At 39.1% G+C, this 22,340-nt stretch overlaps 1 protein-coding gene across 6 annotated transcripts in view; it reads left to right on the top strand.

The window, feature by feature from the left end:
* The window catches only part of RAPGEF4 (Rap guanine nucleotide exchange factor 4), a 329,303-nt gene that overhangs the window by 216,201 nt on the left and 90,762 nt on the right, over positions 1–22,340 (top strand). For 4 of the 6 annotated variants that reach the window (XM_010352028.3, XM_074399463.1, XM_074399462.1 and 1 more), the window contains 2 exons: positions 20,287–20,340; positions 20,648–20,754. In XM_010352028.3, the coding sequence (XP_010350330.2) occupies positions 20,287–20,340; positions 20,648–20,754 (161 nt within the window). The remainder of the gene's footprint in view (positions 1–20,286; positions 20,341–20,647; positions 20,755–22,340) is intronic. The other 2 variants (XM_039469846.2, XM_003921864.4) reach the window with 1 other exon arrangement.

The following is a 22,340-nucleotide window of genomic DNA, read 5'->3' as shown; positions in this document are numbered from 1 at the left end:
AGAAAGCCCTTGCTATTATGTTTCTAACATCATAATTTTTATCATGTATCTTAAAACTTCCGTGAAGCATTATTTGTAATGATGGCCAAATATTCCTTAATTCTGGTGCAGTATCAGTTATTTTAACCATTTGTAAAATGTTGTATATTTTGGTTGCTTATAATTTCGCTCTTCTATAGTTCCATTATTTTTGCAATAAAGATGAAAAATATTCACTTCATGAAGTTATTGTGAAAAATAACCTAATCCATGGCAATTTTCTATTGCCATGTCTGACAAAAAGTAAGCACTTGGTAAAACGCTTTTTTTGATATCATCATTAAGGCTTGTGAAACATCAATGACTAGGGGAGTTAGGGTAGAACCCGTGTTCATGGGCAGATATTTCTCTTTGCACTTTTTGAGGAAGCTGTGTTATGGCGGCACAGCGTAGGAGACTGCAGGCTGACTGCTGAGCTCAGCGCTGGCACCGCCGCTTCTTAGCTATGTGGACTTGAGCAAGTTACTTAAACTAAGACTCAGATTCATCATCTGAAAAATGTGTTGGTAATAATAGAACCTACTTCCTCACTTTATCATGAGGATTAAATAAGAACACGCATATGAAGTTCACAAAGCACCAGCACCTAGAACATAGTATGCTCTCAACAAGTATTTTTTTTTATTATAAACAAGATAAAGTTGATTCCCCTCATTTATATCTCTGGTAATGTATTATTTTTAATGGTGCTCTGTAGTTTTCAGAGAGTTTAAGTGACAAGCAATAATGACATATATTTGTGGAGTATGATGTGATATATTGATATATGTATACAATGGGGAATGATTAAATCAAGTGAATTAACATATCCCTCTTTTGTGATGAGACATTTGAAATTTGCTTTCTTAGCAATCTTGAAATATACAATAGGTTGGTACAAAAGTAATTGCAATTTTTGTCATTACTTTTAATGGCAAAACCACAACTACCTTTGCACCACAATTACCTAATATAAACTGGAGCCACCATGTTCTGCAATAGATCTCAAAAACTTCTGGTAATATATTTTTAAATTATCTTAGCTCAAATTCAGCATCACCATCTGCTTTCTTCTTCTCTAAGATTAAAGGGCCACATTCACATTTTGTGCCAAAGGAGACGGCATTTTTCTTCTCCCCTTTTCCTAATGGATCCCCACCTTCAATTAGCCTTTATTGTTTCAACACCTCCATTTAGCCACGCTGTATGCCAGGTGCCTGAGCACCGGAGCACCAGGGGAATAAGACAAACATGATCCGCCTGCTTAGATCTTAGAGTCTGGTTAAAAAAAAAAAAAAGTCAGTAACCAAGTAATTACAACTGTAATGTGTGTTACCAGCAGAACACTCCGTCATGGCACGATCCAGCAGAAATAGGATGCAAGATACATGTGTAATTTAAAAATTTTTGGTTGCTACATTTTTTAAAAAGTAAACAGAGGTGAAATTAATTTTAATAACGTATTTTTATGTAACCTAACACACTCAGGATATTCTCATCTCAACATATAGCATTAATAAAACACGATTACTGATATAGTTTGCATGCTGCTGCTTGTACTTCACCTTCATGTATGGGCATGTGTTTGCAGGCGTACATCTCCCTTCAGACTCACTGCGTTTCAAGGGCTCAGTGGTCACATCTGGCTAGTAGCCGCTGCACTGGACATTCCAGCTCCGGAAGTGTGTATTAGAGGACTTGGGAAGGGCTGTCTGAGGAAGGTACATTTTGGTGCAGCTTGAAGGATGGGGAAGTCAGGAAAAGGGAGGGGAACACACATTTTAGGAAGAGGGAACAGATTGGGTAAAACCTCTAAAACGGAAGCATTTGTCATATTTCAGAAGCTAAAAACATTCTGGGCAGTCGGAACAAGGGAGCCACTGAGGCTGGAGAGGCAGGCAGAGGTGACGTTCTGAAGAGACTTTGAAGCAGTGGTAAGGAGTTTGGATTTGTCCCAAGAAGAATGGAGAGGCATTGGGTTTAACTAGAAAAATGATGTGGTCAGAATGGCTCTTTTTAGAGAATCACCTTTCCTTTAAAAAGGGGAAGATAAGCAAGGAGACTTTCTTCAGAGGGCAGCAGAGAGTAGTGCAGGTGGTTAACCAGAGAGTTCCTATCCCACAGATGCCAGTTTCTTCATCTGTGAAATGGGAATAATGAGACCTCATCAAAGGGTTATTATTAGTATTCAGTAAGATAACTGATGTGACACATTCAGCACACAGCGTTCGATAAATGTCTGTTCTTATCCTTGCCTGAGCCTGGAATAGTCTCTTATAGGAGAAATCCATAAACCTTGCTCCTTCTTCAGAACATACTTCAAATCTTTGGCTTCTCTGCTTCTGGACTCCTGTGCTGAAGCACCCTGAACAAATGAGATAAGAATGGAATGGCTTCCCCTACCCCTCAACCCAAAATCAGACAAGAAAACCCTTTCACTATCTTGCCCTTCACGCTGTTTTTGCTTGCATATGCATTTGCTTTCATAACCTGAGAAGGGTTATTTTATGAACTGTATCCTCTCCGAGTTTTCTCTGCTCCATATCTTCATAAAGATTCTCACATGCTTCTTCTTTAAAAACATGATATGATGACTGAGATTAACCTCCTAATGATAATTAGAGAGAACTAGTTCTCCAAATGGCTGCTTGAGTAAGAAGAAGCAATGATATTACCAGCTAGTAATAGATTATTTATGGCGTTGGCAAACATAGTCAATCACCAGAGGCATTTTACTTGTGAAGTTTAAAATAAAAACATTTAATACAAAGATTAAATTGAATGAAACAGGTTTTCGTCACTTCTAGCCAAAAACGTGTGAACATCTGAGGCTGCCCTCTGCCCCTTTCTTCCTTATGTTCATGGCAAATGCACCCTTGGTAAATGCAGGCTGCCACTCTGCATCCTGGGAGGAGCCTCATTGTAGAAAAAAGAAGGAAACTGGCAGTTTTCAATAATCCTTTTAGGTTTAGTGATAAGACAGTAATATATTGAAAGTTCTGTCTTTATTTAGAAGAGATGTGCTTTAAAATGCAACCCACCAGTTTTAAAGTTTTAAGGGGCACAAAGCAGAGATTTGTAGAGTTTCCATGCTAGGTAGAGATAGGGGCAAAAAACAGGTAAGCAGTGGAGTCCTCTTATTATCTTGGGCAAGTGCCTAGGGTGGGCCTGTGTCACCAGCACAGCGCGTTGTGACTACCTTCCCACACTTCAGCTGTTGCTATTTCATGGCTGCAAAAACCAACCCTTCCAGAATCTGGAGCCTCACGTAAGGGAAGCAGATGGGATCGATATAGTTGGTGCTTTCTCTGAAAACAGGCTGATCTTATAGTGATTAACCCCAGTCTGACTGAAAGCTTTAATCAAGGGACTGTTGTAGCTGTGTCATATGCAACCTAACATTTCTCCTTTCTCAAAGAGATGCTGTGAAAATCTGTCCTGAGGGTGAGCTATAATCCTTATCATGCTTCCAAAAAAAATTACGTCCACAGTTTAAGTTCCGAGTCAATAAAAGAACACAATAACATTTGATTCCTTCTCATTGTACTTGCAGATGTTGCAAGTATGTCTAAAGCCTTTCAAATTACTTGGAATTTAAAAAAAAAAAAAAGAGAAAAAAAAAAAAAAAGCTGTGACCTCCAGGTAGAAATGCCAGGTTTCTAAAGTACGCATGAGCTTCCATCAGCTTATTATTCTCCCAGTAATAGTAAGGCTTTAAAATGTGGATTTTTTTCTTCTTATACACGTTCTTGGAAATTAGAAAAATACAGAAAGGGATAGGGAGGAAAATATGAGTGAAGTCAAATTTTAGAGTTTAATATATCACACTACTTATTTCTTTGGGCTTTTAGAATACTGTTGCCATATCTAATTGAAACCATCATCTGTACTAGGGCAACTTGATGATAAAAGAAAACAAAACTGTTTAGGGAACCTGGTTTATGAAACTGATGTGAAATGAACTTGATATTTTATGTAGTATGCTGCTTTCCTGATTTGCTTCCATATTTTATATGATATACTTTTAGGACTTTGATCATGTTTGATTTGATGAGCTTTGCAAAGGCTTAAAAGGTTTCTTGAAAACATTAATAGGTTTTTGCTATTCCAGGACTTTTGCTGAACCTAAATCAAATATGCTACTGCTCTCAGGTTTTTGAGTCCTTAAAGATTATCAGAATTATTTATCTGTATGTTCTTGTCCTATATTTGTACTAAAATTATGTTCATTGTAGCTTTAGCCTACTAGATTGTTTGAGGTAGAAAAAAATCTTTTAAAATTTTCAATCAGTACAGACACATACACCCACATGCAGAGGACTATGCAAAAGTCAATCGAGTGCATTATTTTTAATTCAAAGTGTGGGACAAAGACCTCTTTCTTTCATGGTAATTATTTTACCTTTCCCAACTGGGAGTTACTATGCTATTAAAATAATGGCCTAAGGCAGTTTACATAGCATGCATTTAAATATTAAGATAATGTATTTATGTTTTCCTGTTGGAAATTTTTGTCTTAATTGATCTCTTTCTTCCACATTAATATGTATTAGTCATAATAAAGGCACTGGTTATATTCAAGCGGCCAAAGATAGATCACTTTTCCAAAAGTTTATTCAGAAGAAATATCTCATCCAAAGTTACCTTCAATGCAAGCTTCACAATTTGTCAATATGCATTCGGAACCATCATCCATGGCCTGAGTTTTGTACTTCAGGGAATTGACTGAGACAATAATCCCAAATATGAGTGGGTAGGGGCAACTTCTGGCCTAACTTCATAGCATATTAATACTACCAAATTATTAACAACTTAAAGGCACATTGACAAAAAAATTAATTATGCCATATACATTTAAAGGAATTTCAATGGTTACAAGGAGTTTATAGTAACATGTAAAATTGCTTATAATTTAGCATTGTGTAAAAAGGAAAGATACAAAATTTTATGTAGAGTATGATTACACTTCAGTTAAAAATAAAAATCCACACTTAGAAAGTGGGGGCTGAATATTGATATTCCAAAATGTTAATTACAATTATCTTTGAGTGGTTGGTATTGGAAGATTAAATGTTTTTTGTTTTGTTTGTTTTTTTGAGACAGACTCTCACTGTGTCACCAGGTGCCAGGCTGGAGTACAGTGGCGCAATCTCAGCTCACTGCAACCTCCACTTCCCGGGTTCAAGCAATTCTCCTGTGTCAGCCTCCTGAGTAGCTAGGACTATAGGCGTGTGCCACCACGCCCAGCTAATTTTTGTATTTTTATAGAGATGGGCTTTCACTGTGTTGGCCAGGATGACCTCAATCTCTTAACCTCCTGATCCGCCCGCCTAGGCCTCCCAGAGTGCTGGGATTACAGGCGTGAGCCACTGTGCCTGGCCCGGATTAAACTTTTTTATACTTTCCAATGAGCATGCATTATTTTGTAATGGAAAATAGGAAAAGGTAAAAACCTATACCTGAGTATATGCCTTTACTACAATTGATAATCTGACTCTCTGTGTCTATTCTTAACAATGGTGAATTTTTGTCCTGACATATACTGTCTTTCTATACCTTCTCTCACCTTCTCCCAACTCCAGCTGTAAGCTACAGCCAAACTAGGGGACTCACAATGCCTTAAACTCCTGCCTGTATGACTTCGACCCCAGCCTGCAATTTCATTCCGCTCTCTCACTATCAAACCCTGTTCCTCCTAAAGACCCTGTTCGAATCCTACCTCCTCTGGGAAGATTCCTTGAACCACCCTGGACAACCGTTGCCCTTCCCTTCTTCCCCAACACAAACCTTCCGCCCCTATAAAATACTTGTGTATTTGTAAAAGGGTTCTGCTGGATGTGTCATTCACCGGTTTGGGCCAACCAACAGAGGAGGTGTGAGCATCCCTCTGACCTTGGGAAGCCCCACCTGCCTATGTATCAGTGCTGACACTGACAGCTGCCAAGTGGGTAACGACTGCCTATAAAACTGTATGCATTTTCTGACTGTTCATTACCTTAACTTAAAACGTCAACTGTAGAGATTTTGCAACATGTGTCATTAAATGTGCTTCACCTATTTTGAATTTAATACATTGCCTAAAACTATTTGTGAGAATTTCTGAGACTTGACATTCAGTTTGTATCTCCAGAAGCCTGTAGTTGGTTATTGGCGACTATCTGTTGTTTTGTTAAGACTCAATCACTGGGCTTCCTAAGTGTTAAATCTAGGAAGAACGTGATCATGTTATATTTGCAATGAAATATGTGAATAAATAGAATACATTAATATTTTATTAATACCATGATCTGCTAGGAAAATATATGCTTTGGCAGGTATAGCTAGATTTCAATAAAGAGCTGTAAAACATTTAACAACATACAGACTTCAAATACTTTTTTGTTTTGATTTTTCATGTGTTTACATATTTTTGAGGGTGTTGTTGGTGTTTTTGTTTTATTTTGTTTGAGATGGAGTCTTGCTCTGTCACCAGGCTGGAGTGCAGTGGCACAATCTAGGCTCACTGGGTTCAAGGGATTCTTCCACCTTAGCCTCCCGAGTAGCTGGGACCACAGGGACATGCCACCATACCTGGCTAATTTTTTTGTATTTTTAGTAGAGACAGGGTTTCACCATGTTGGCCAGGATGGTCTTGATCTCTTGATCTTGTGATCCACCCTCCTCAGCCTCCCAAAGTGCTGCGATTACAGGTGTGAGCCACCGTGCCCGGCCATTTTTGGTGTTTTAAGTAATAGATATATGACATTTGCAATCAGTATTTTTAGACATTTCCAGAATTGCTGAATGAATGAATATTACTAAAAATGCTGCGTGCTCTGCTAGGCTCACTCCCTAGCCAGGTGACCTCCTCCCGAAGACTCCCCTCTGTGGAGGGTGGTGGTGGTAACATATTTTTCTGAGTGTCTTTCATGCATACAAGCATATATGCATTCTCTTTTATCCTTTGAGTCACTTTCAAGGGAAAATTGCTGCATGTCAGGCTGTAGATCAGGATGACATATGACTAAGTGCTACTCAAATGTTTTTATGAATTTCAAAATTTGAGTCTTCCCTTACTTTTTTGTATGCCTCATCTGTATCATGGAGGGTTGGTAAGTACTTTCTTAAATTTTTTTGATGAGAAGTTCTAAGTCAGGCTTTTTCTTCTAAGTTTTCATTAAAGCATAGCATATACATGTAAAAAAAAAAGTACACACATCATTTAGGTGAGTACATTTTCACAAATACAGCCATATAAATGGCATTTAGATCAAGAAGCAGAATGGCACCATCACCCCAGAAGCCTACCTCATGTTTCCTTCTAGCCACTCCCCAGTATCCTGCCTTCTAAGAATATAATAATCTGTTTTATACTTTACATCAGTGAAATCATCTAGCGTATGCCTTTTGTATCCAGCTTCTCTCATTCAGCATTTAGTTTATGAGATTTACCCACATTGTTGCATGCGGGTGTGAGTTGTTTTCTCTCATTTTATTGTGGTACTGTTGTTCATCCTGCTGGTGGTGGGCTATGGTGAACAGCACTGCTCTGAACATTTTAGTGTATGTCTTTTAGTGAATGTATGTACACACTTTTGTTGAGCTTTTATGTAGCAATAGATTTCTGAGGTGTGAGGAATACACTTATTCAGATTTAGGTTCTTTATATGGCAAGTTTCTGTCAGGGTATCTAAGATAGCTGTAATCTCATTGTATGTTATAAATTTTAAATATGCATGCTTGTAACATTTATCAATTTGTTCTCTATACTTAGGTTTTAACATCCTAGGTTAGCAGCCATTTCTTCTGCTTTTCTGGTAGGAGGAGAATGCTAATTTTGATTGGGATTTTCAAATGTTAGAAATCTGGTCTTCCTGAACACAATTAAAGGCCAAGCTTGTGACCCAAACTCTGCCATTCTTTACAGAATCCAATTCCTCGATGAGGGCCATAGGGGAGGGGCTGGGCTTCTGGGGTCTAGTGTGTGCCCTTTGGGCTTGGCCAAGGTGGCCTGTAGTGTGCTTTGGGCCTTGTTCCTGGCCATGTCATCCCCACTTCCTCTCTGTGGCTCTTTCAGAGATTCTCTGAGTTTATTATCCATTAATAAAATATCCATTAATAAGTTTTTATTATCTATTAATAAAATTTCCTGCTCTGCCTGAACTAGTTAGAATAAGGATAAGGATTGATACAGTCAGCAAATACTATTGAAATTTAGATTGGCATGTAACATTTTCCTTTATTTTCAAATATTAATTTCATAAATATGGAATGTGATTATTTTCCTGTTTCTCTTAGGAGAGTAATGTAAGGATTATGTTGTGTTCTTATCTATTCTTGGAAACCTTATGAAATGTTTATATAATGAATTTGGTTGAGATAGCTTATTTGTAATTTAGAAAGTTTGAAGTGTGTTATTTGTGAATATTAAGTTTATTATTCAAATACTCATAGAGGCCAAATGCATTTTCTTTAATAAATTGTTAAGTATTTGATTTTCCTGTAAGATATTTGAGTATGCCAAAAATAGACAGATTCGGTTATACAATAATTTCTTTAACTGAAAAACATACTGGCTTATTTAGATAACATAAACATCGTTAGGGTGATGACCTTATGATCATGTTGACTAGATCCACTCTTTAGGAAATGCTCACATGTTAGTAAGGATTATGAAGTTATAGATCCATAGGGTGCTACTGATACTCATCCGATTCTTCGATGCTCAAAATGTGGCTTCCATACCAGCAGCATCAACACCACTTGGCAGATAAGAAGAATCTTAGGTCACATCTCAGACCAACATAATCAAAATCTTCATTTTAATGAGATCCCTGTGGGCTTCACACAGACATTAAAATTTTCAAAGCTCTGATTTTGTGCATCATTTTGTCAGACACAAAACCCAGTCCACGTTAAAAAACAAAAGGCTAGAAAGAGGGGGATTACTTAGTATTCCTCTCTGTCAATAAGCTTCTACTCAACTGCAACTCATTGAACCCAGTTCTTCACACCACAGTGCAGTGAAAATAGCCAATCAGTTTGCTCCCCACACCCCTTCATATAGCCAAACCCATAAGTTACTCTCAGTTTTCTCTTTGGTTACCAACAATGAAGTTGGCTAGAATGAATGAATCAATGAAGAAATTCTTCCATTCATTCAATAAATCCTTGAGTAATTCTGTATGCCAAGAATTGGAGTAGAACAGTGAGCCAAACAAGGTTTTCGTCTTCATGGAGCTAACATTTCAGTACAGAAAACAGGTGAAAACAAACATAGTATGTCAAGCGTGATAAATGCTATAGTGAGAGGGGTCAAGAGTACCAGATCTGGGGCAGGGATGCAATATCCTATAAAATGGACAGAGCAGGCCTCTCCAAAAGGTGTGTTTGAGGAGAGACCTGAAAGAAGTGAGGATGTGAGCCACGGGGCTGTCTGGGAAGAGTGTGTCCAGGCAAAAGGAAGAAAGGGTGTGGCCTGAGCAGAGGGCTACAGAGCAGAGATAAGATGGGAGGTGGCAAGGAGACAGACAGTCACACTGTCCACTCTAGAGTCTGGCTTTCACTGGGAGTATGAAGAGAAGCCATTGGAGGGTTTGTGGCAAAGCAACATGATCAGATCCATGTTTTCATAGGATCATCTGGCTGTGGGGTTGCTGATGTTGGGCGGGGATGGCAGGGGATGGAAGCATACACAGCTCCTAGGATAGGATCGTGATTGCTAGACATGGGATTACCAAGGCTTGGATAAAGCACAAGTGACTATGGAGCACTTGAGAGGTAGTGAATGCCATTTAGGAACAGATTTTAAAATGTTTAATTTAAATTAAAGTTCCAGCTGGGCGTGGTGGTTTACATCTGTAATCCCAGCAGTTTCAGAGGCCAAGGCAAGATGATTGCTTGAGGCCAGGCATTCAAGACCAGCCTGGGCAACATAGTGAGACCCTATCTCAGGAAAGAAAGAAGAAAGTAGCTTTTATATACATTTCATCATGTTCTATGTATTTTTCTACTTGCTCTGAGACCTGCTTTTTAAATTCAAGTCTTGGATATCTTTACACATTCATAAATACATTATAAGGATGTCTCAATTTTGAATGACTGCAGAATTCTGTACCCATAAGTTTGGTCAGGTTTAGATTCTGTTTCTTTGGGAAGATTATAAATGATGTTGTTATTTTTCATCACGTGGAACGTAATGTCGGGGGTTTTTTGTTTGTTTGTTTGTTTGTTTACATATTAGCAGCTGTTGATGCTCAATACCCTAAATGCATTAATTCATAAGTGTTGCAAAATGGTGGCTAGGCATGGTGACTTATTCCTGTAATCCCAGCACTTTGGGAGGCTGAGGGGGACAGATCACGAGGTCAGGAGATCGAGACCATCTTGGCCAACATGGTGAAACCTCAGTTCTACTAAAATACAAAAAAACTAGCTGGACGTGGTGGTGCATGCCTGTAGTCCCAGATACTTGGGAGGCTGAGGCAGGGGAATCACTTGAACTCGGGAGGTGGAGGTTGCTGAGATTGTGCCACTGTACTCCAGCCTGGCAACAGAGGAAGACTCTATCTCAAAAAAAAAAAAAAAAAAAGTTGCAAAATGGCAAAGTTTTAAGTCAGTTGTTTCAATTCATCCATTTGCTGAAATAATTGTATAAGGAGATGCTTACCCTCATCTGGTATCTAGTTATCCGGTGGTACAGTTCATATAGGAAAGGCAGGATGATCTTTCCCTGTATATGCCCAATTTGTAAGATGATGAATTCGTTCCCTCTCATTATGAGAAGGTAACCAATTTGAATTTTTGCCAATATTATTATAAACTCATAGATTTGAACATATTTAATGGGCTTCAATCCATTATAATTATTAAAGTTTACATTGTTATACTTATTAAAGTTTAAATTATTCTGAGTCCTTTTTGACATAACTTTTAGTCTTTGATAGCTTCTTTGTATGACAAGAGACTGCAGGCTCATCTTATACATTTCCTGCCCCTGAAGTCAATATTTCTCCCAAGAAGCCTTGATATCTTTGTGTGGGAATGATACTTCACAACTCAAGATATTCATTGCTTCTGCTTTGGTGATTGCTTTGAAGCTATATATATATATTCTTTTACAGTGAGAATCCTGGGTTTTCAAGGATGCAGGGATAATAAAAGTAGAATATCCTATAATTTTTCATTTGCTTTTTCCTTCATTGTGTACATAGGTTAACAGTGCTAAAGGTCTATCAATAAAAGTTTGTTAAATAAGTTATGGTATATATTATGCAGCTACCAAAAGGTGCATGTAATATATAAAAAGGATGAGGTAGCGCTTTATAGTCTGGTATGAAAAGATCTCTAAGGTCTGGTGCAGTGGCTCATGCCTGTAATCCCAGCACTTTGGAAGGCCTAGGCGGGTGGATCACTTGAGGCCAGGAGTTTGAGACAAGTCTGGCCAACATGGTGAAACCCCATCTCTACAAAAAATGCAAAAACTAGCCAGGTGTAGTGGTGTGCACCTATAATCCCAGCTACTCAGGAAGCTGAGGCAGGAGAATTGCTTGAACCCAGGAGGCGGAGGTTGCAGTGAGCTGAGATGGTACCACGGCACTCCAGCCTGGGCGACAGAGTGAGACTCTGTCTCAAAAAGACAGAAAGAAAGAAAAGAGAAGAAAAAGAGACAGAGAGAGAGAGAAAAGAAAAGATCTCTAAAATACATTGTTAAGTGAAAAAACAAGGTTCAGACCAATGTGTATACCATTCATGCAGGAGAGGAGCTGGAGTTGGAATACAGACAGATATTGGTTTGTATCTGACAGTTACTTTACCATCTTCAGCACAATAACTTTTTCTAAAATGTGTTGTGGCAAACGATTTGCCTGCCTTTGGAACATATACCCAAGCAGGAGTCTGAACCCCTGACTTGAGAGAAAGTAGAATTTCAACTATAGCTTTTCTATTTTTATTCTGTGTTAAAATATTAAGTTATTGTTAAAACTTTCAGTATGCACCATTCCTGGGTTTAAATTTGCAATTATAAAGGGAAACGTCCTAGTGTTCCAGCCCTTTTGCTAATAAGTGCCAAACCATGAAAGTTGCAAGAATTGAACCATGTCTTCAAAATCTTACATTTTTAGTTCCCAAAAGCCCTCAACACACTATTCCCAAATTTGGACTTTGTTGTCAGAATTTCTTGTATTGAAAACAAGGGTGAATGATGAGGCCAAGGCTCAGGTTTGTAAAAGCAGGAGGAAACAGGGGTTGAGTAATTATTTTCAGAGTTTATGTTTCCATAAAAATCACAGTTGTAAAGGGAGACACGCCGTAATGGGCAGTGGCCTTGGCGGAATATTATGGTTGGCTTGTGTACATCACTTCGCTCCTGCTACTCAAATGCAGATTTCATGGTAATATGTTGGTATTGCCATCATGAGAAAATCTAGGCTCGATCAAGCCAATTTGTAAGGTGAACCACTTTGTAAGATCTCAAGGAGAACCATTCTTACTGGTAAGAACAGATACCTCCCTAAAGTCACCATTTCATTTTTTGCCTCCAAATATCTGGCTTAGGAGTGTAGATATAGATATATACCTCCTAGAAAGCAAACACTCAGAAGATCCTGTATATTAAAAGAAACATTACTCTCTAATTGAAGCTGTCTCTCTCCACTAGAAGAACTCAAGAAACAATCATATATTGTAAGTTAGGGTTTAGAAAGAATCATTCTAAAAACATGCCATCTTGCAGCACTGTATTAGTGTATGTCACAGAGAAGCTTGAACCATTTGCTAGCACCTGCTAAGAGCTGTGCTCCCAGACCAGTTGATGGGGGCATCTGGGCAGCCGTCTTCCTGGAAGCGCCTCCTTTGTCCAGTTTTACAGACTCACCATGCAGTGAGTGAGTATTCTGTATTCTTCAGTCTCTTCTTATAGTCAGATACAAATGGTCAGACTGCAGCCTGAGACCACACTGTAGGCTTCAGTGACCCTGATTTGTGAGCCACTTAAAAAAAAATATATATATATATATATATATATATATATATATATATATATATATGTGTGTGTGTGTGTGTGTGTGTGTTTTATCTATTATAGATATTTTACAACTATGTAATATATATTTTATATCTATTATATATTATATATATATTTATCTCTATATAATTCTATATATATCATTATATCTATGTATATATAGATATTATATATAACACATAATAAATATAATAAACAACTCATAAATTTATATGTGTAATATATAATTTCAGTTATTTGTTATAATATATTGTAAATCAACCCAAATAACTCTCTAAAGAGAGAAACAGAGAGAGAGAGAGAATATTTCAACTCAGTGACATACACACATGAAGTAATCCCCTTCCCCCACTGACCACTGTTAACTCTGTTGAGTCTAATGCTTTCTTTCTCTCTGGTACTTAGCAACCATAAAAACACCTCAGTCTTAATCCACAAATGTTTTGTCACTTTGGGTCCTGAAAATGTTATTTCAGCAATTAAAGATTAGTCATGTACATGTTTTAAATGTTCAGCTCTTGTTGGAGTTGAATCCCTGAAAAGGTGGTCCCAGCATTCGATGGGGTGGGGGTGTGAGGGTGAGATCTGCCTCTCCAGCTCCCGCCTGTCTTTACTCACACTTCTCTGCCACTAGTGTTTGAAGGGGAAGGAAAGAAAACATGTATTCTTTTGACTGGTCAAGACAAATTTTTCCCTTTGGGTGAGGACTGGTGGGCTGGAGTGGCTACAGTCAGAGAATACCTAACCCCATGAGATAAGACACTCCTAAAGTCTTTTCCCTAGAGAGGCTGCCTTTATTATGGGGAAAGCTCTGGGTGTATTTCATAATAATGGTGCTTTCCCTCTCCTTGCCAGAGCCACAGGGAGGCCTTTTTTTGGCTCTTCATGGGGAGTTGAAGTAGGTAAAACTGGTGGGGTTGAAGTAGGTAAAATTCACAAAGTATGAAGGGCCACCTAAAAATGGCCCATCCTCAGGAGTGTCTCACTCTCAAGCTAACCTACATTCAGCTTCCAGCAATTCGTCAAAAGTACCATTTAAATATTCTTACCAGTTTATGGTTTCCAGGTGAGCAGATCTCTCAATGAGGACTCCGGATTCTCCCGTCTCCCCAGATTTCTGGGTGGCAATTGGCTTTGCAACCTCAATTCTCGAAGGAGCCCAAGAGCAATCATTATTTTCACTTTGCCCAGCTTTTTCTTGGACACAAGTGACAAGTTTCAAGCTCTTCACAAGAGAAAGCTGAAACTGGAAATTTCTAAGTCAATTTTGAACTTAGGGGAAATGACCTGGGGAGGAAAAAGAAGCCTTCAAATGGAAGCCAAAGGAGGCTCTAGATGATTTTTCCATTATTTCACAAATGGAAAAATTTACAGAGTTAATTCAGAGTGGTGAAATCTGCCTATGAGTCTGACTTAGTCCTTGTTTTAATTTCATCTGGGTGGCCCCAAAGAGTGATGACATTGATGATAATTATTGCAAGAATGAGACATACATTTCGAAGATCTTAGCTATATTATTCCAAAATGCCAAAACAAGGGAATATAGCTCCTAAAAAGTATATCATTTTCACTAAAAAAAAAAAAAAAAAAAAAAAAAAACCCTGAATGTTGTTCTCTACCTCCTAGAGAAGTCCTCAGCTGAAATACGAAAAGGGGAATTTGAAATCCGAAATGTTGCAGCATTTATTTCACTCCTATTTTCTTATAACTGTTTAACCCATGGAAGTTTTGCTTTTTCAACAAGATGAAGCCCATTTCGGCCAGGTAGCTTATCAGAGTCTCCTTTAGCCTTGCACGCTGCTCTGTATACAAGAGACCTTCATGAAATCCTTGCATCAGACTGGTTGTGGCCTTGCCTGACTTTTTACTGCACTGGGTTGGCAGGAGTTGTGTCCCCATCTTGCTTGTCATTCTTGTCTCTTGGTTTAAAATGCTGTGTCTTGCAAAAGGCTTCTGTGAGCAAGTACTTGAGGAAAAAGAATTACCCCCTTTCAAAAGCGTCTGAATATGGTCTTTCGTGAGGCCTATTACAGTACCTTATACTTCATTATAATCTACCGGGGAGTTATTGTGCATCTTGTAATGAAGGCTAAATTCATATTTTTCATTCACCTGATTAGTATTTCTGCATTGGCTCTGGTGCCAAAAGGAATATTTTCCCTCTCTGTTTCTCCTTTTCAGTAGTAATATAAACATAATACAAAGCAGTAGAAACAGCATCCGCTTTCCAGAAACAAACAAAAACCAATTACAGTCAGTCCTGAGGGAAGTCTTTCATGGAGAAAGCCAAGAAAAGCTGAGAGAAAGCTGAATGCCTCTGCCTTTATCTGTCCTCCCTGCCTCGCTGTTTTAGGATCGCATTGTCACAGCCTTATTTGGATTCTTTCATACTCAGGTACGGAGGAAGGATTTTTATCAACACGGGATTGATGTGTCAAAATCTACAAAATTTCATTGGAGAGAGATCCATGCCTTGTGGGGCTCATTTGTGATAGGTGTTTTCTGGCTATAGGGCCAACCATGGGGCAGCCCTAGGAAGCAAACCGAGCAGGCCAAATGCAGCCCCCGCTCTGTGATGTCCTACTGTCTGCCTGCCTTGCCTAGAGCTTGGCAGGAAGAGTGCCCAGGAGGATATGGTGTGGGGAGTGACAGGGCTGGGTGGCACCTGTGGCAGCCCTGCCAGCCCCGTGGCCACTGTGACTACTCTTCTGTATGGGTCCTGAGCCATTGATCTCAGATCAACTCTTGCCCTTTGGTTGTGCCCTTGGGCTGGTTTTCTTTCTTTGACTCTCACGGATACTACAATGCTGCTGCTTTCCCTCTTGCAGTTAACCTAATCATTTATACAATGAAATTCTTTTCCATATTTTTCTGACTTCTAGCTGGAGAGGGATTGGATGCGGGAGGCTCTCACCTCCCTCTCAGCAGTGGCCCTGTGTCATCTCTGGTGGTGGCCGTACCTCTAGGGTTCTGGGACACCTGCCGGGATTCCAGCTCCCACCAGGACATCTGGCTCAGACCCTGGTCGTGCTTCTCTCTCTCTCACCCTTTGCTTGAGGGCTTCCTGCTTTGCTAATATTGGTACTACATCTCACACTGGTCTATTTGGCTTCTCAAACTTTCCTCCCCTGGTGCAGTACTTCCCACATTAAATTCCCTCTGTGGTAAATACACTGAGTGCTTTCCATCTCCTGGACTGCTACTCCTCTCCCTGGTCGATTTGTCTTAAGCTCTGATGGGACAGTTCCTCAATGCTAAATGTTGTTTTATTGTTACAAAGCTGCTTTTTAAAAAGTTAATTCAGACCAAGCATGATGCAGGATGCTAATGTGTAATCTCAGTAGGTCACTGTGAATGTTTACTGCTGGAAATTCATCAGGTCAAGTCTGATACCTGATGACCTAGAAGAGCTTAGATGCAATTTTCTCAATGAACTTGAATCAAACAGAACACAAACTCTTCCAAAGAGTGGGCCAAGATGTCTCTAGAAGGAAACTACAGGTGGATGGCATAATTGTACCAGCAATAGAGACACTGGAGTGAAATACACCTGGAGTCTACTCTCAGCAATTTCAGTTATTGGCTGTGTGAGCACAGGCAAGTCCCTAAGTGTCTCTAGCCTTAGCTGTCTCCGTAAACAATGGAAGTCAGAATATAGCAAGGAGATACGTGTGAAGGAGCATGTGTGGACAACGTGCCCCTAGGGCTGGCTTTCTGTCTTTGTTTCTCACAAATATCATCATGCTTTTGTCTTTTTTTCTCCTATTTAACCCAAGAATTCATAAAATGACATTCTTTCCCTTATTTTTTTATAGTGCAGCTAAGGTGAAATTCTCAAAAGAAACTTGACTTGAAAGCCAAAGGAAACCAAAAAGGAAGTAAATAAGCTGAAACAGGCAATAAAGCTACACTTGTGACACAGGGGTCCCTGAACAGGCATTGGCCAGTGACTATTTCCAGGGACCTGGCCTGCCTGTCAGGCTTGCCCTCTGTCTCAAAGCATTTGGCTTCTAACTGCCAACATAGTTCTGAGAATGTGGTATATTGCCTAACTGAATACAGTGTCCCCTTCAAAAATGAACTCCTATTCCCTCAAAATAAAACCTTTCCTGCTTTCCCCTGCATGTGTTCCTTGGAGGTTTTATTTAAATAAAGGGACCATCTCCTCCTCAAAGCATCCTCCGTTCATCAGGTTGTCCCTAAACCTAAAATCTTTGAGCCAGAAAAGGTTCTGAGAATTCCGCCTTTCAGCAGATGAAATGGCCTCTTGGTCCTGGGACTGGTACTAGGATTATGTAGCTGAAAGACAACTTTGTGTACATTTACCTCTTTAGAAGTTGCAAATCAAAGAAAAGTATCTTGAAGCTTGATACTTACTTGCTTTAGTAACACTTTCTTTTCGGGGTTCCAAGGAACTAGAAAGGGAGCTGTCCAACAAAATTAAGTAGCCTAGGGACCACTTGTTAGCTTTTTGTTAAAATACAGCCATTTCTGTAAAAACAAAATGCAATCTTCAAATAATGTTTCATTGCACCTACCAAAGAGTAAACATTTATCCCCAGTCCTCAAGCATGGGCATCTTTTTGACCTTGGCTCTGGCAGCCTCTTAGAGACCACTGCAAAGGAATGTAGATTCTTTTCACTGGAAAGCAAAGGTGAACTCAGAAACGAATCCCATGCCCATCTACTCTAGGCCACACCTATCTGCATCTCTTTCCTCCAAGACAAGAAGAAATGGCTTTCTACTATTATTTTCAAGAAACCAGAGGTCTTTACAATTTGATACAGTCAGGGGCAGTCCTAGACTGTAAATCAACCTGTATAATGAAAAGAGGTGAGAGGCTTTAGAACCTGAGAACTCAACTCAGAAACATGTAGCGTGTTTTAACTGCAGGTTTTCATGGTCCTAGTGTATGATGGTCTCACATGTTTGAACGTTTCTCTAGGTTATAATACCATCAAATAATTCTTGTCTTCTTTGAGGTATTAGGTGCAAATACAGGGACTCTGTGAGCTCATAGTCTCTCTCCATCAGTAGGTCTGCCACAACGGAGCATGGGCTATTTCAGGGCAAAATCAGTCTCTGTTCAAAGCAACTGTTAAATTGAACTAGAGTGATACTTCTTCATCTATGCTGGTTGTAAACTGTATACTTCTAAAATACTGTAATATTGCTTGACATCTGTGCTACAGTGATTTCAAGAGGGAAAAAAAGGTCTACTAGATGCCAGCAAGGTGATAAAAATGTTTAAATGAGTTAGTTCAGTGAGACATCAGCCATTCTAAATATATCTGAATCTTATCTATGCTGCTATTTTCAAGTTTAGTATTCTTTTCTCTGTTTCCTTAATTCTGCTATAAATCATAAACATCCGCCTACTTGAAACTTATTGTTAATTTAAAAGAAGGTACATATTTACACATGTATATTTGTGTTTAGGTGCATACCCTATTATGTATCGATTGTTGTTTCCCCCATTGATTGATTTTTTTATTAGAACTAGAGGGAAATTTTATCAATTTATTTTCACTGTAATGGCTTCTATTTGCAGACGGTAGGGTTTTTGGTACAAAGCATCATAATCTCTACATCAGTTTTCCATGACTGCTAGAACAAATTACCACAAATGTAGTGGTTTAAAAAACACTTAATAACCTGACAGTGCTGTATTTAGAAGTCTGAAATGGGTCGCACTAGGCCCAAATTAAAGTGTCAGCAGGGCTGCGCTCATCTGGAAGTTCTAGGGGAAATCCTCTCTTCATTGTTTTTCTGCTTTTCCTGGAGGCTGCTCTCATTACTTGGCCCTTGGCCCCTTCCATCTTCAAAGCCAGTTCTGATTTCTCTGCTTCCCTCTTCCATCTTTTAAGCCTCCTTAAGATTACCTTTGGCCCAGCTAGAAACACCAGGATTATCTCCTTGGTTTGATGCTTAACTTAATCGTACCCATAGAGTCCCTTTTGCCACATAACCTAAAATATTTGAAGGTTCTGGGGATGAGGACATAAACATTTTTTTTCTGTTGGGAGGAGTATTATTCTGCCTACCACAATCTCATAAGAAATAAACATGCCATCTTTTCTTACCTTCTGGAAGTAGCATAAACAGCATTGTATTGGTGGTTCTGCTGCTCTCCTTGACTGGATAGATTTTTCTCCGTTTGGAATGCCATTACCAGATTATTTCAGTGCAAGAAAACAAAGGGATTTCCGTAAGACCAGAGGGCCTAATGTGTAGCTGTGTGGCAAGTAATTTTTCTGGGATTACGTTCAATACTTCCATCTGAAGCATGTGGTTAATAGGCCAAGTGCTGTGGTTCATGCCTGTAATCCCAGCACTTTAGGAGGCCAAGGCAGGAGGGTCTCTTGAGGCCAGGAGTTCGAGGCCAGCCTGGGCAACATATACAGACACTCATCTCTACAGAAAAAAAAAAAAAAAATTAACTGGCCGTGGTAGTGCAAGCCTGTAGTCCTAGGTACTTGGGAGGCTGAGGTGGGTGGGTCTCTTGAGCCTGGGAGTTCAAGGCTTTCAGCTTGCAGTGAGCTAGGGTCACACCACTGCACTTCAACCTAGGCAACAGAAGAAGACTGCATCTACTTAAATAATAGAATGCAGGTAATCACATGCACTTCATCTAGAGCCTAGAGCTGATCTGGCAGTCAAAGAGTCCTGAACTCTGTACACTTTCTTCTACTTTGTAGAAGAAAGAGAAGTGTACTAACTGCCTCAGTGGGCCCTAGGAGCTTGAGTGCATAGATCCACCAGTAAGTCTCATTTTAAAATTAAAAATTTATTTCTAAAAATACAAATTGCAGAAAAAAGAATCTTAACTACACAAGAGAGAGAAGAAATATCTCATTTCCATCCCATATCAATACTTTATTCCTACCCCTGGAGATAGGTCATTTTAATCTCCATTTATGTTTATCTTGTTTTGCTTTTTCCTCTGCTCTGATGTTTGTTAGGCTTTGAATGGATATTTATTCCATCTTCTCATGAAGCCTACAAACATCTAATCATTCCTATCTATTTGGTTTTTCATTTTTAATAATTTATATTTAAATGCTGGCAAATTGAATGGTCTAATTTTGCCCTTTGAATGCCTATGCATTCAAGTTCTTTAGGCAGAATTTATCTCTTGTTTTTTTAAAATTCTATTTTGAGTTTTTATAAAAATGGATGTTTCTTATTATCCCCCAACCCATAATTTTCTTCAGTGAACTTTTTGTTTAATTTTCTTTTGCTTTAACATTTTATTTTTCAGACACCTCTCATTGAACCTCACGTTCCTCTTCGTCCTGCTAACACCATTACCAAGGTAATGGGATGTAGGTGGGTTGATGAGCCATCGAGCTAGCTTCTTAAGTACTTCTGGAGGCAGTCTATGTCAGAGTATCACATCAGGAAGCCTCTGATGCATTTTCTAGAGAGAGGAAGTATTCAGTGTTTCAGTTCTCAACATAAACCAGTGACATGTCACATAAGTGAACAAAATAAACGTATTGAGTGAGTTATGTTTTCCAAGTCAGAGTCAGATTGGAAAGTGGTTTAAGGATTTGTTTGGTTTGTTTCCCTTCTATAAACACTTCTTTCTCCTCCCCTCCTTCCACCTGATTAAAATCCAGGTCCCTTCAGAGAAGATCCTCAAGGCTGGAAAAATTTTACGAAATGCCATTCTCTCTCGAGCACCTCACATGATAAGGGATAGAAAATACCACCTAAAGACATACAGGTATGTGTGCTAATTCTAAAGGTGGTGCCCTGCTCACATTCACGTTTAGGGAAAATGGAACAGAAATGCTTCTCCCTGTTTTTTGTGTGGGGGCAGCCCATTTTGTAATGGCGTCAGGTTCTGGAAGGTTAGGCTTGTCTTAGATCCCAGCTTAACTGCGGTTGTTTAATTATCCTGAATATTCCCAGCACCTCCTAAACTAATTTGCTTGGATATTGGTTTAGTTGTTATGAACAAAGAGGAGAAAATTTTTGTGATTTCTGTTTGCTAGTGACTTTTAGGAAGCCTACTAGATTTAGATCACATTCAACCAACATTGACTGCACACTTATTTATACGAAAAGACCCGTACCAGGTCTCTTTCACATAACACTGCCAGATGTGTATGACCATTTTTCAGATAACAAAACTGAGGCTTGGAGAAATTAGCTATGCTTGTCCAAATCACAAATCGAGTAAGTGGCAAGACCGAGATTTAAACAAAGGTTGGTTGATTTCCATATTCAGTGATCATTTCATTCATTCAGTCATTCATTTATTCTGCAAATTTAGCACTTACTGGGTGCTGGGCACTATTGTATTTCAAGCCCTAGGGATACAGCAGTGAACAAAATATGTGAAGTCCTTTACATAGCTTATTTTCTAAGGTAGGATTCCACCCTCTATGCATATAGTAAGATACACAACTCTGCATCACATATATATTCATATAGAATATGAATTCCTAATTATAGTTCTCAGTGGAGTCAAGAAACGACAAAGATAAAGACTGAGGTTGCATGGTTAGCTGAACCTTCTGGGATGACTGAACCATGGTAGGCCAGTTAAGAACTCAAGTCTAATCCTAACTTTTAATTTTATCAATTCAGCAAGTGTTTAGGAACTAGAATTGCCAATATGTGGCACACAGCCCTTCACTGCCTCTTCCCAAACCCACGGTTCAGACATGACAGCCCTCTTTCAGCAATCAGTGAGACTCTCTTTCCCATCTAGCCTAGACATGACCTCAGAACCCATCAGCATTGGCATGAGTCAAAACCTATTTGATTCACACGAACCAAATTCATAAGACACACTGAAAAGATAGAATACAAATTCCAGAGTTACCAGAAAGGACATATATCTTCTACCAACTACGATAGAACCTATAAAGGTTCTGGTTCAGGAATTTGAGCATAAATACGTGCTCAGTTAGTTAAATGTGACCTAGATCTGGTACTATAGGGTTCACCTTAAAGCAAACCTACCGAGTATATGTGCCTCCAGATCCGGTTTCCCTATGAAGGACAGAGATAGAAAAAATACATTGCAGATTCTTCCTCTTCTGATTATTTTTTATATACTCCATGAAAACTCATACTCTTCTGCTTGCATTTGGCATGAGTATGTTGAAAGACCAAAACTGACAGTGTGTTACATTTAGATTGGCCTCTTGTTGACAGAATTTTGGAAATGAGATGCGGCTTGAAAAAGTACCTTAGTCTCATCAGTAGCACATTCCACTTAGGACACATTCCATCTCTTAGGACAGATTGATCACCTAGCCCATTTTATGTTGATATTAACTACCTACTATTTTGGATGTT

The sequence above is a fragment of the Saimiri boliviensis genome, chromosome 5 (assembly GCF_048565385.1).
Source record: "Saimiri boliviensis isolate mSaiBol1 chromosome 5, mSaiBol1.pri, whole genome shotgun sequence".
Lineage (NCBI taxonomy): Eukaryota > Metazoa > Chordata > Mammalia > Primates > Cebidae > Saimiri > Saimiri boliviensis.
The sequence above is the reverse complement of the archived record's forward strand: the minus strand, read 5'-3'. Positions and strand labels throughout refer to the sequence as shown.